General features: G+C 37.5%; 1 protein-coding gene across 5 annotated transcripts in view; it reads right to left on the reverse strand.

The window, feature by feature from the left end:
* The window catches only part of FH (fumarate hydratase), a 72,804-nt gene that overhangs the window by 42,216 nt on the left and 17,311 nt on the right, over positions 1-13,277 (reverse strand). For 3 of the 5 annotated variants that reach the window (XM_074385387.1, XM_074385385.1, XM_074385388.1), the window contains exons 7-10: positions 12,353-12,556; positions 10,759-10,886; positions 8,743-8,896; positions 194-6,265 (exon numbers count right to left, since the gene is read on the reverse strand). In XM_074385387.1, coding sequence (XP_074241488.1) covers positions 6,123-6,265; positions 8,743-8,896; positions 10,759-10,886; positions 12,353-12,556 — 629 coding nt within the window. In that variant the 3' untranslated portion in view covers positions 194-6,122. The remainder of the gene's footprint in view (positions 1-193; positions 6,266-8,742; positions 8,897-10,758; positions 10,887-12,352; positions 12,557-13,277) is intronic. The other 2 variants (XM_074385386.1, XM_003935338.4) reach the window with 2 other exon arrangements.

Below are 13,277 nucleotides of genomic sequence, written 5' to 3' on the forward strand. Positions count from 1 at the left end.
TGTATTAAGCAGTCAGTAAAACTGCACCAAACATCTGCTAGCAATAGGTAAGATAAACTCTGGGCACTAAAGACCCAAAGCTGCTGCTGCCCTTTGGAGTTGTCTGAGTCAGACTACTCCCATGCTGCTAAATGACGTTATCTAGACACATAGCCATCTATCAAATTTCCCTCTTCCCTGGAAGTTCCCTTACCCTCCAATCCTTTTTAGCGGTGGCTCCCTGTACTTTAAACTCTGGAAGCTCTCCAACTATGAGGGACTTGTCCTGCATGCCAACCTGTCAAAGGGAAATAAAGCTTATATATGCTATTGCCACCTTGTGGTCATTTATTGCTTTTTAAAAATCAGCCCCCATATCCCTCAAAGCATCTACAATAATCTAAAATATTTGTAGGTCCATTAGAAGACACACACAACATACATACACTTCCCCAAGCAAAAGCATGAAGTCAGTTTACTGCTTTTCATTTGTGCATAGTATTTGGTAAATACTCAGTCGCCACTAGTATTTTGTAACAGTAGTAGGCACAGGTGATTCTTATTTGACAATTGTGTAGCTTGTGACATAGAAGTGAACTAATTCACAGAGTAGATACTAGCAGTCACATGAACTCATCAGCTTACCACTTCAAAGCTAAAAGAGTGCCCTCATGGGATCTGTCCTATTCTGGAAACCTTTAGAGATCACAGAAGTAGAAAGTAAAGAACATCTTGTGGTTCCAGAAAATAAAAGAAACACTCAATAAAAAAAAAAAAAAAATGAGGCTGTTTAAGCACAAAGGGCCCACTTGACTGGCTAAAGTTAGAGCAAATTGAGTCACGAAGTAAATAATGGTAGTACTGAACACAGAGAATAAAACAAAAATCTATGGTTCCAAATTGTGATAAATAATAAAATAAGCAAACAAATAGGGAAAGAAATGGCTCTTCCTCATAGTAGAATTTAAATAATGTAGAAGAAAAACAAAACATAATCACCATCAAGCAACTACCATAGTAACTGTCACAGACAAGGCACTCTCACGGCTGCAAAAATTTTGGGCAAAAGTTTGAGAAGTAATAGAATTTGCATAGTTTCAACATATTTCCCCAAGATATGTATTAATTACAAGGGGAAAAATGGTAACTTTACAGTAAAAAAATGGCAGACACCCACTTAACCAAAGCAATCAAGGTAAATATCAATGATAAGTCACAGAGGTTATCGACCCCTCAATATGGTGCCCTGAGGACATTACAACATCATTTCTATGGCATTCTTGCCAAAAATCCATAACTTCATTCCAACTATGAAAGAGTATCAGAATAATTCAAATTGAGAGATATTCTTTAGAACAACTGATCCAGCTGGGCATGTTGCACTCCTGCAGTCCCAGCTACCTGAGAGGCTGAGGCAGGAAGATGTCTTGAGGCCAGGAGTTTGAGGCTGCAGTGAGCCTGTGACTAGTCACTACACTCCAGCCTGGGAACCACAGCAAGACCTCATCTCTAAAACAAAACAACAGATCAACAGTCTTCGTAAGTGTCAAGTGACAAAAGATAACCCAGGGCTGACAAACTGTTACAGACCAGAAGAGACGAGGGAGAATCAACTAAATGCAATGTGGGACCCCAGGTAGGATCTTAAAACAGAGAAAGGATGATAACGGAAAAATTGGTAAAATTTGAGAAAATGTCTATAATTAGTATTATACTGATGTTAATTTTCTGTTCTTGACCATTGTGTTACGGTTATGTAAGATACTCATATAAGGGTAAGCTGGGCGAGACATAAATTTTTCGTACAATTTTTCCACCTTTTCTGTAAGTCAAAAATAGGCCAAAATGAATAGTTTAATGAACTAAAATTTTAAAAGTGATTGGTCAGCGAAGCAAACACTAGGGTACTAGTCTCATAGCTGGGAAAAAAGAACTGAAGTTAGGTGAGAGGTGGTCTTTCATCCAGTTTTTTGGTTCAAAAAAATTGAGAAAAAGAAAAGTTCCATAATTTAACCAAAGCAACCCAAAGACAAACACACACCCTAGTTTTCAGCTTAGGTTGTCTTCCTAGACTTCCTAGTTTATCCTAAAGTCATAGGCAGGCAGTGAGATGCCAAGGACAGTTATACAGAATGGGAGATCATATATTTACTGTATTTTAGTTTTTGAACTTATACAGTTAGGATAATTTTCTAGAAAGCATGCTCATTTATGCTTGGTGAATGTTGAAATGGATATGGATGAATAATCAATAAAATTACATCTAATGATTATGAAAGTATAAAGTCAAATATTGTGTACATTAAAATCAGAATCTCAGTAGAGAATACTTGCTAAGGTATGTATGTTAGAGAAGGGCTTTATTATTTTGTGGAAAATAACACAAAATTCCAGGAAATTATGATCCTGCTGTTCTCCCCATAAGAGTATTAGTGATATAGAAAAATCACTTTTGAAATAAATGTTTATTAGGATAAAATGGCAATGCAGTTTTTCCTTCTTAATAATCAAAGGTTTTTTTTTAAGACTTCAAGGAAATAATGGAGAAATTAAACAACTAGAGAACTTTAAAAGAACAGAAGAGACTGAAAATGTGAAATTCAGCACAAATGATCTAAACAGCTTCGTAACAAGAATGATACAATGACACTCATGAGATGTACCAAAAATGATTACCATTGTATCTTGAATATAGTGAATTACTAATTTATGTATTTAAAAATTACCATTGTGTTACACAGATTACTGGTTCCCAATCCTGGTTATACCACATAAAATTGGGAAGCTTTTTATAAAAATACTTCTCATGCTCAGGCTCCATAGGCTTATGTTTGATCCTGAAACAACAGGTGGGACGGAACGAGCTCTTGTGGTAACCTGTCTGAGCGCTCTGGCTTGTGGCTAGGAACCCAGTGTTAGTCTTTTGAAGGAAGCCCTGAAGAGCAAGGTGAAATCTCAGCAGGTATCTCCAGGACGATCAGAAGATACAAGAGTCTCTCACCTACCTGGCTTGACACAGATGATCTCAGTGCTCTGCTTCTTAATGTCATAAACGGCAGATGATAATCAGCACTTTCTTCCTCCTCACCCAGATTGCACGTGGAAGCTCTAGGTCAACTGCTCAAAAATTAATTGCTGAGTGGCCAATTCCATGAATTTACTCCAAAAAGAAAAATAATTCATTTTATCAGTTTGAATCTTATCTTTATAATAACACCATTTTTTATTACATTTGTCCCTCCCAGATTTCTTTCTGCTGCAAAGACCAAAAGGACAGCTGAAGAAGAGAAAGAAGCATAACATAGTCATGCACAAGAGCATAATCATGAGCATGAACTAACCTCAGAAAATTTTGTGCATATATATATACACACACACACAAACACACACACACACACACAATTTTAAACCAAACTGAACCATTAAAAGAAAGAGTAAATTTGGCTGGTGGCTTTCTATGAATTCCCCTGCTGCATGTGTATTGAGTTGGGTGTAGTCCCAGACCAACCAGTTCACTCGTAAGTCCCAGGACTTTCCCCATTTGAAATCTCTCTGCTCAAGAAAGCTCCTGGTCCTGCAGGTTTGCTTATAGGGATCCATGAATTATTATTGTCTCCGTCTTTAACATGACATTTTTGCAAGGCCTTGACCACCCCCCCATAGAGTTTATCGGGCACAACTTTTTGGATACTTTGCTGGGAATAAGTCATTCTAAGACACGAGCACTATGATCAGCTAATGTTTCACTTTCTTGTGCTTGCTCATTTCTAAGACACCTCAGAATTTCAATGAATAAAGTCACAGCAACTCCAGGACACTCCCCCGTCCTTACGCCCCCTTACAAGTAATAAAGCCTAACTGAATGGCGAGCATTCACAAAGATACACTTTTTTGTTTTTCAGTTTCTCAATTTTGGCATTACTGACATCTTGAGCCAGAAAAGTCTTTGTTTGTTTGGGGGGGGGGTGCAGCGGAGGTGGGGGGCTGTCCTGTGCATTAACATTTAGTGGCATCTCTGGCATCTGCCCAAGTAGAGCCAATAGCACCCCCTCCTCTGCTGTGACAACCAAACATGTCTCCAGACATTGCCAAATGTTCCCTGGGAGACAAAATTGCCCCTAGTGAAAAAAACATGGAAGTTCACTTCCGGTACAACAGGGAATTCTAAAAGCCTTATTTAGATTACATCATAAAGCAGTTTTACTTCACTAGCATCACACAAAGATGATTGTTGACTCAAAGGATTCCATGATGGCCTATAATATGCTGGGACATATTAGACAGCTGAGCAAAGACTGTCTGAGGCTAGGAACTTGATCTGCTGTAATCTTTATTACATAAGTCATTGTGTCTCTAGTGGCCCTCAAATGACAGCCTATTTAGTCTGAGAATGCATGCTAAGGTAAAATATTCAACATCATAGTGGATAGATTGTTTCACAACTACGGATCAGTTGCCACTTTGATTGTTGGGGTCCAGACGCTGCTATGCAATCTAATTTATTTTCCAGTAAAAATCTTTTAAAAAAAACAAACAAAATGGACTAAGGGAAAGCACGCCTTGTTTTAAAGCAAGCTACATAAGCATCATCTCATCACCATCTGAAGAACACTAGCAGAAACAGTATTGTGTGGGCTAAAACGTATATCGTATAGGCTCTCTATAGTTCCGTTTTTAAAGTTTGAACCCTATTAAGAGTGAACATTCAAGCTTCAGAAATTAGAAAAATATAAACTTCAGCTTTCATCACAATGTCTCTAGAACTTTTTAAATTACACTTCTAAATTCTATACAAAACAACTACTTCAAACTATGACAGAGGAGCTGGTGTTAATGTGACTGATTTTCCAAGAATATTAGAGGCAAATATCCCATTTTTTAAAACGTACCTGATAGAGTACTACTTACAAATGAGATGTTTCAGTTCATGAGAGTTTCCCTTATAATCCTGCTATTTATTATATGAGGAAGAAGAAAAAATAAACCAAATGTCTGCTCCAACTCCCTACTAAGAAGAGGTTGGTTCTATTTTAAATATGTTCCTTAGCTTTGGGTTTGGGTCACCCTATTCCACATCTCCCTATAACTGCTAATGTAAAATCCCCTAAGGTTGTTTCAAATGAATTTCTACTAAAAAATCTTGGCACTTGAGATAATGAACAAGACACACTTTCAGGACATCTTTCCTTTCTTTCCAATTTTCCTGCCTGTTCCCTTTATCCTTCTAATCCTTGTCCTGTAATTTTTAACCCAGTCTTTTTTTTTTTTGTTTGAGACAGGATGGAGTGCACCCAGGCTGGAGTGCAGTGGTGTAACTTTGGCTCACTGTAGCCTTGACTTCCTGGGCTCAAGGAATCCTCCCACCTCAGCCTCTTGAGTGGGTGGGAATACAGGCATGCCCCGCCATGCCTGGCTAATTTTTAAAAATTTTTTGTAGAGACAGGGATCTCACTATGTTGCCCAGGCTGGTCTCAAACTCCTAGGCTCAAGTGATCTTTCTGCCTCAGTCTCCCAAAGTCCAGTCTCCTAAAGTCAGTCTCCCTGAGACACCATGCCTGGCCTTGATCTGGTCTCTTTGTGATAAGAGAAATAGGTTGAAGGGATAGGTGTGTGTGTTTAACACACAGGATGTATATGTCCCAATTTTCTTAACATATCCTATTACACACACACATACATATACATCCCCACTGAGAAGGGCTTGGCCACTGTGTTTCCAAACCAAAGGAAAATAAAAGATGGGTAAGGACATGGTTTGGGAATGAGATAATAAGATATAGTAGGGCAATTTTTTAAACCACCAATAACCCCCAAAATTAAAACCCTTTAAAAATTGCTAACTTGCGAAATAATAAAGACAACATGCACAAATAGCAGAGATTCAACTCTAACACAAGTCAATTAACATAGGAGAGAATTTAAGTCTATTGTCTTTTTTATTTTATAAATGTATTTTATTTTACACTTTTTAATTCACCTTGGACCTAGCACATCCTAGGGTATTATACACTGATCAAACTGCTCCGCTAGAGATAGTTAAGTTAAACAGCAGTTTCCTTTCAAACTTACCCAGTTTTAAGAAATAGGAGTCTGTTTTTTTTTAAATTGTATACATGTTTATTTTCATTATAAATTTATTTAAATCACTTTGGACCCAGCATGTCCTTAGGTTTTACCCATTCATCAAACTGCTCTGCTGTGAGATAGCCAAGTTCAATAGCAGTTTCCTTTAAGGTGGATCCATTTTTGTGTGCTGTCTTAGCAATCTTTGCTGCCTTGTCATACCCTGAAGAAAAAACAAAAAAGATGACATATGGGTTAGTAGTAAAATTTGGTATTCTAAAGCAAAAGGTAACATAATTGTTTACTTGATATTGATGCTACATGGGCCTCTTAAATGACATTTTTTGCTTTTAAAAATAGTTAACAGTGATTAACTGAATACCTGTCATTTTTTATATAGAATAAAACATTTACTTTTCTTAAGAAATAAAGACTTAAACATACCTTACTTTATCCAGCAGATTTGTTTCTAAGTTGACATTTTCCACTAACTTGGATATTTTGAAGGGGAAAAAGTAGAAATTATAGCACCAAGACATAAAAATATACATCTGGGTGTATTTTTCAAACAACATGTGTAACTAGGAACAATTATCTTTCTAAGGAAGCATTAACAAGCTAAATGCTCCAGCCCTGCAGCAAACACCACACTGCAGGTCTGGCAACTGTGGTGAGTGGCTGTGAGAGGTGAGAGGTCCTGGCAGTGAGGCAGGGCCGGGCAGGGCCAGGGAAGAGGCGCCTCCAGAGCTGCTTCCAATGGCTCTTCTCCACATGGCTCTCCAGGCAATGGCTTCTATCCCCTCACCCCTCCCAGATGTTACAGGGACGTAAGTGTAGGAGAGTTGGCAGAAATAGACACTGTACAAAAGATCACAGGCATACTGTTTACTTCAGTTATTTGCTTTTCAAATTAACAAAAGTAGTGGCAGGGCAGTTCTGCAAGTTGTCTTGTCTTAACATATGTATTTTTTAAGTCAAAAGGAAAATGCAGGAATGAAAATGAAACCAACGAGGGAGAAAAAAATTAAAAAATAAGATCAGAGAAATATAACCAAGAGGAAGAAGCTTGCCAACTCAACAAGATGGCATGTGTCAGTATGCAACTGCTAACCAGCTGTAAAAGAAATTATGAGCATAGTTAATGTTTTTACTTAACTGAATTTGTAAATGCTAAATATGTTGAAAAGGGCATTTACTGATCTGAAAGGGCATTTACTGATGCCATTTACTGAAAAGGGCATCTTTTGTAAAGCAGAGAAGCTTTGAGAAAGAATTTGCATGTTCAGCTCTTAGGATCAATATATCCAATACTTTTATTTTAATAATGGCTTTAAAGTCTAACCATTGATGCTTTCCACTTTCAGTTGTCAAGTCCCATAAGACATTATCAACAACCAGCCTGGTACATAATGAAAATACAAGAAACCCATGACTCAGAGGCTTGTAAGGCTCACACGCAGTCAACTAGTGAGATAGTGATGACCCACCTCACTCTTACATGGCGCCAAACAATTCTTTTTATGTCACAATAAGTTGATTCTAAGAAAGATTTACCAATCATTCAACTTTAGGAGACCCTCTAACTTAAAAGTTTTGGCAACACATTCTGAAGTAAAGATCTGATGAAAACTGCTCACACGAGCCCCTGGATTCCCTTTTATACTTTTCCAGACGTAGCTGATGTACCATAATTTGAAATGCATTAAACATTATTAACAATCTCAATACTACACCAAAAAACTGACATCATACCGGGTTCAGAGCTATCTAAAAGCATCAAGTGAGCTTTAAGTTTTAAATATTGAAATTACAGCTTGATATAAAATGAGGAATATAAAATTTCCCTTGAAAGTTCAGGATTATAGAAGAAAGCCTGAAAGCAGTAGCCATATTATGCCAAATGAGTGAATCATTACTTGTTCTATAATAGAATATCGGAAAATATGTTAACCTCAGTTTAGCAGAAGGGAGAAATGGGAAAAAGGCTTTTAACACATCATAATATAATGCAACATAATGCCTGAAAAATCTACGAAAGTGAAAATGGTTTATTTAATGGGGATCACTATGACCAGTACACAACCCAAATCTATGTTTGATTCTACATAATAAAATATTTACAATTTTGAAAAAGGCTTATAATAGCATGGCTTTAGACCAAATATTTGCATTTTCCTCCCTCCCTTTCTCTAGAAGCAATGCATACATAACCTTTTCGTTTTAACTGTAACTTTCCATTTCTGAACTAAATAAAACAACAAAATTAAAGCATTGTAGAGATCTAAGGAAGGTAGAAAAATGAGTTCATTCCATGTTGCTAATCGGCAGTGCCACCTAGTGACATTACCCACTGACAGTCTTAAAAATAACTTCCCCAATGGTCTGCATAGAATATTTAGCATCTGAAGTCCATTAAGATTAAAATAAGTCTTAACTAGTGCTTCTGAATACATTTCAAATAAAATGAGGCATAACAGATCAAGTTTTGAAAGCACTATGACACCATACAAGTCATAAATGTGACTTGTATAAATATTCCAATTTCAGATATTTTGAGATTTTACTAAAACCATATCCAATACTAAAACCATATCCAAAAGAACTTTGCTGTTCTCAAACACTGATCCACTTGTCTCTTAAAAATGTTGTAGCTTTTAAATTTTGTATTCAAAATGATACTATTATTCCTTAAATGCTTACCTATGTGAGGATTGAGAGCTGTCACCAACATTAGAGACTCATTCATCAGCTTGTTGATCCTTTCTGTATTGGCCTGGATTCCTACCACACAGTTTTCTGTAAAGGAAACTGAAGCATCCCCTAGCAGCCTGGCTGAGTGTAACACATTTTTAATCTTTGAGAGAGAGAGAGAGAGAGAGAGAAAGAGAGAGAGAAAGAGAGAGGCATTACTAAGGCAACATGTTTTTTGTCCAATAACATATTGTTTGTTGGTTGATAGCAAATATACAATTCAATAAACATATAGAACTCCTACAAATTTTAAGGCAGTGTACCCAAGGAAACAAATGTGAAAGAAAGCTTGAACAGTTGAAGGCACAGAAATCTAAAAAAGGTGAAAAAAACGTAAATACAAATGACTAATACACAAAATATCCCATAGAAAGTATTTTAAACAGAGGTTTGAAGTGTTAGAGACCATACACAAAGAGAAATTAATTCTCATTGTAGGAACTGATGAAATCCTATTTTATGGAGAGGACTTAGCCCGAGAAAGAAAAAGAATCCTCCATGCAGAAGAAAGAGGAGCAGAGATGCGGAGGTTCCGAAGTTCAGCATCAGTGTGAGACAATTAGCAAAGTTAGGGCAAAGTCTAACCATCACCAAGTTTCTGGGTTTTCCATGCTTTAACAAAACAGATACTCAAGTCACTATAAAATAATTTTTTTCATACAATGTTTAAAAACAGTACAAAATCAATTCGTTTGTTTTGGCTTTCTTTTTTAAAGCAACATTTCCGATTATTTATTAAGATGTATACACATCCTAATATCCTCTGATCTAAAACTCCAGGGTCTGAAATCTAGATTTCCAACAATGGACTTTAATAGAAGACACAATAATCTATGTTTTGATTTGCTAGTAATAACCTTACAGTAAGGCAAATATTATCATTATTTTATATTAAAATAAATTTTTAAAAAGATTAACAAGACATTTATTGTTATGCATCTGTATATATTGGGTATCTAATGTTAACTGGAATCTGATCTGAGAGCAAAATTTTAACAGTTTCAATTCTGCTTTGGCCTCTGTTTTTATTTATCACTAGAACATTCATTCCATGAGGGCAAAGAAACCCTGTCTTTTTCACTGCTCTGTCTCTCTTACGCATCCAGTACAGTGCCTGATACAAAATGGTACTCAATAAATATTTAGTGAATACATCTAATATCCTTAATATGTATCATTTGCATATTCATATCAAATTAAAATGAGAATCTACAACAGATTCCAAGAGGAAGTAAGCCCCTAATAACACTTTGTACCAATTAGAAGGACTCTAAATGATGGCAACAGCTCCACTATCTGAAGCTGAGGAAACTCGATGAGAAATGGCACAATGCATCTAATGATCTTTGTCAAGGTGAAGAAAATAAACAGTTTTGATGGACACAATGTTTTCAAGTATGTGGAAAGGTAAAGCCAAACAATGAAAGAAAGACTGACAGGCCACAGAAAGAGAACTGGTGAAAAAATGTTCAAGAAACGAGGGATGAAGAATGTTTCAAGTAGGGACAGTCAACATAGCTCCTAGTAAGAGAAGAACTAACTGCAATGCCCGTTGGACTACGGTAGTTACCAACAACTGGGAGAATAACTCAAGCATGTGTGGAGGGGGCTATGCTGGGCTGTGGTGACTCTAGCATAAATGAAAGTGAGTGTGTGTCATTCTTTTAAGAAGACTGAATTTGAAAGAAGAAAGCAGCAGCATGAGAAGGAGACAGGGTTGTGGGGAGGTGTTTTATTTTTCTTAAACTGGGGCTATTTAAAAAAACCATCAAATTGCTTAGGGTAAAAGTCAGTTAATTTCTAATATCTAGGATTATTCTGCTAACTGAATAAATGCTTGATTTCCAGCTGCTACTTATGTCACCCAACTACACAATGTGGAATCACTAGAAGTCTTTACAAAACACAAAATCAAGATAATTAATCTTTGGTCAAAAAACATTAAAAGTCGGCCTGAAAGCCTACCATCATTGGTTTGAAAACATTCAACTCAAAATGTCCATTGCTGCCTCCAACGGTTACAGCGACGTGATTCCCCATGACTTGGGCTGCAACCATGGTCATTGCTTCACACTGAGTAGGGTTCACCTTGCCTTCAAGAAAACAGCCAATGACAGAATAAGATTAGAATTTGTGCAAATAACCAGGAAAATAAAGAAATCTAATTTCATTAAATAAAGTAAAATATACAATAAAGCAAGGCCCAACCATCAGTGTAATTTAATGAAACAAACCAACCAAGGAAAGTGAGACAGGCAGCCACAAACTGAATCATTCAGTGGTTAATGAGCAGCCACACCTACATATTAAATATAGTTCTCCACCTTCATGATTTTGTTCATTCTATATTTATGGAGCCAGGCACTCAACATACAATGGTGAATATGAAAGGTGCAGGGCCTGCCCTTGGAGAACTTGGAGGCTATGGAGAATGAGCCAGCAATTACAAGGGGTAAATACAGAGAAGTGCATGCTGCTATCAGAGCACTTATAAAAGCGACCGTTCACTAACACTTGGGAGGCTTCCTAGGGGAAAGTGATGCTAAGCTAAAATTGTCCTATTTATTACATGAGTCTCTGGAACCCTACTACCCTGCTCATACTCCTTGGACAAGCTCAAGTTTGAATCAAACAACCCAGATTCCTCTGACCAGTACAAGTGAACACACTGGAAACATTATTCGGTAGATTATTTCCTTTATCTGTGATTCCCCATTTCTCTTTCTTTCAGCAATCACCTTGGGTTTGCAATCAGCTAAACCCTGATGTCATTTTTCAACATGAAGTACTTTAAAACAAAATCTCATCTCCTCTTATTCTGCAGATGCATACATTTTTTAAAAAATCTAGAGTCAGGCCTTTCTCACTATTAAAAGTTACGCTGTCAGTTTTAGCCCAAGCTACAAAGGCCTTTATGGATCTCAGTTCCATCATCCCTAGTATTGCTATCTCAACTCTGCTATCTGCTAATATGATTAGCATGTATTCTCTTCCTTCATCCTCAGTCACCAGTAAAGTATTGAAGGGCAGAGGCCTTCAGCTTGTTACCAAGATATTCTTCTAGACTGAAATCACCTCATTAGTCACTCCTTAAATGTCACCATTCACCCAGCTATACTCATCTGCCAGCACTGCCCACGCTTCTCCACTGGAATCAATGACTATCATGCGAATCTATCAAAGGACTTAGAGAAATCCAGACATACAGTGTTGTATCACTTGCTATATCTAACAGGCACATAATGCAATGCAAAAAACGAAGTAAGTGAAGTTTGGTATAACTTCTTTTTATTCAACCCATGCTGCTCACTTTAACAGCCTGTTCTACATTTTGTAATGTGGGATTCAAAATACTTGCTGCTAAGTCAGATTCTTTTTTCCTATCTTGTTAGGTGATGTACCCAGAAGTCCCGATCAGAGGACCACAGACATTCTGAAATAGCGTGCCTTGCATATCCAGCTTTGGAATAACTTTAAACAAAACAGACCGCCTCCACAGCTAAGAATGCCTAGGATCTAGTCAAGTTCTAGCTCCAAAATTTACTAGCTATGTGATTACCTGGCATGATGCTGCTTCCTGGTTCATTTTCAGGCAAGATTAGTTCTCCCAGACCTGACCGAGGACCAGAACCCAGAAAACGAATATCATTTGCTATCTTCATCAGACTGCAGGCAGTAGTGTTCATGGCTCCACTGAGCTCAACCAGAGCGTCATGAGCAGCCAGAGCTTCAAATTTATTTGGAGCAGTGACAAAAGGCAAGCCTAAAGACAAGAAAAAATAACCTAAATGGGTGAACAAGTTAAATTAAGCATTTTTCTACTATCAGCAAGTTAAACAGAAAGTTCCAATATATAAAAAAACAAAAATTTTCCTTCAGAAAAAAGTGTTTACTTAAGACTCAAATTTTGTCTACATTTTTTCTTTTTTTTCTTTTTTTTTTTTTTTTGAGACAGAGTTTCGGTCTTGTTACCCAGGCTGGAGTACAATGGCGCGATCTCGGCTCACCGCAACCTCCGCCTCCTGGGTTCAGGCAATTCTCCTGCCTCAGCCTCTTGAGTAGCTGGGATTACAGGCACGCACCACCATGCCCAGCTAATTTTTTTGTATTTTTAGTAGAGACGGGGTTTCACTATGTTAACCGGGATGGTCTCGATCTCTTGACCTCGTGATCCACCCGCCTCGGCCTCCCAAAGTGCTGGGATTACAGGCTTGAGCCACCGTGCCCGGCTTTGTCTACATTTTTTAAAGAAGTCTTAAAGGAGTACAAAGAATCTGGTATTACATTTTTTAAGTTTTTTGAGACAAGGCCTCACTCTGTTGCCCAGGCTGGAGTGCAGTGTGGCTTGATCACAGGTCACTGCAGCCTCAACCTCCATGGCTCAGGCAATCCTCCCACCTCAGCCTCCAGAGTAGCTAAGACTACAGGTGCACACCACCATGCCCAGCTAATTTTTAGCTTTTAGTAGAGATGGAGTTTCGCCA

The sequence above is a fragment of the Saimiri boliviensis genome, chromosome 14, assembly GCF_048565385.1.
Source record: "Saimiri boliviensis isolate mSaiBol1 chromosome 14, mSaiBol1.pri, whole genome shotgun sequence".
In the NCBI taxonomy this organism is placed as follows: domain Eukaryota; kingdom Metazoa; phylum Chordata; class Mammalia; order Primates; family Cebidae; genus Saimiri; species Saimiri boliviensis.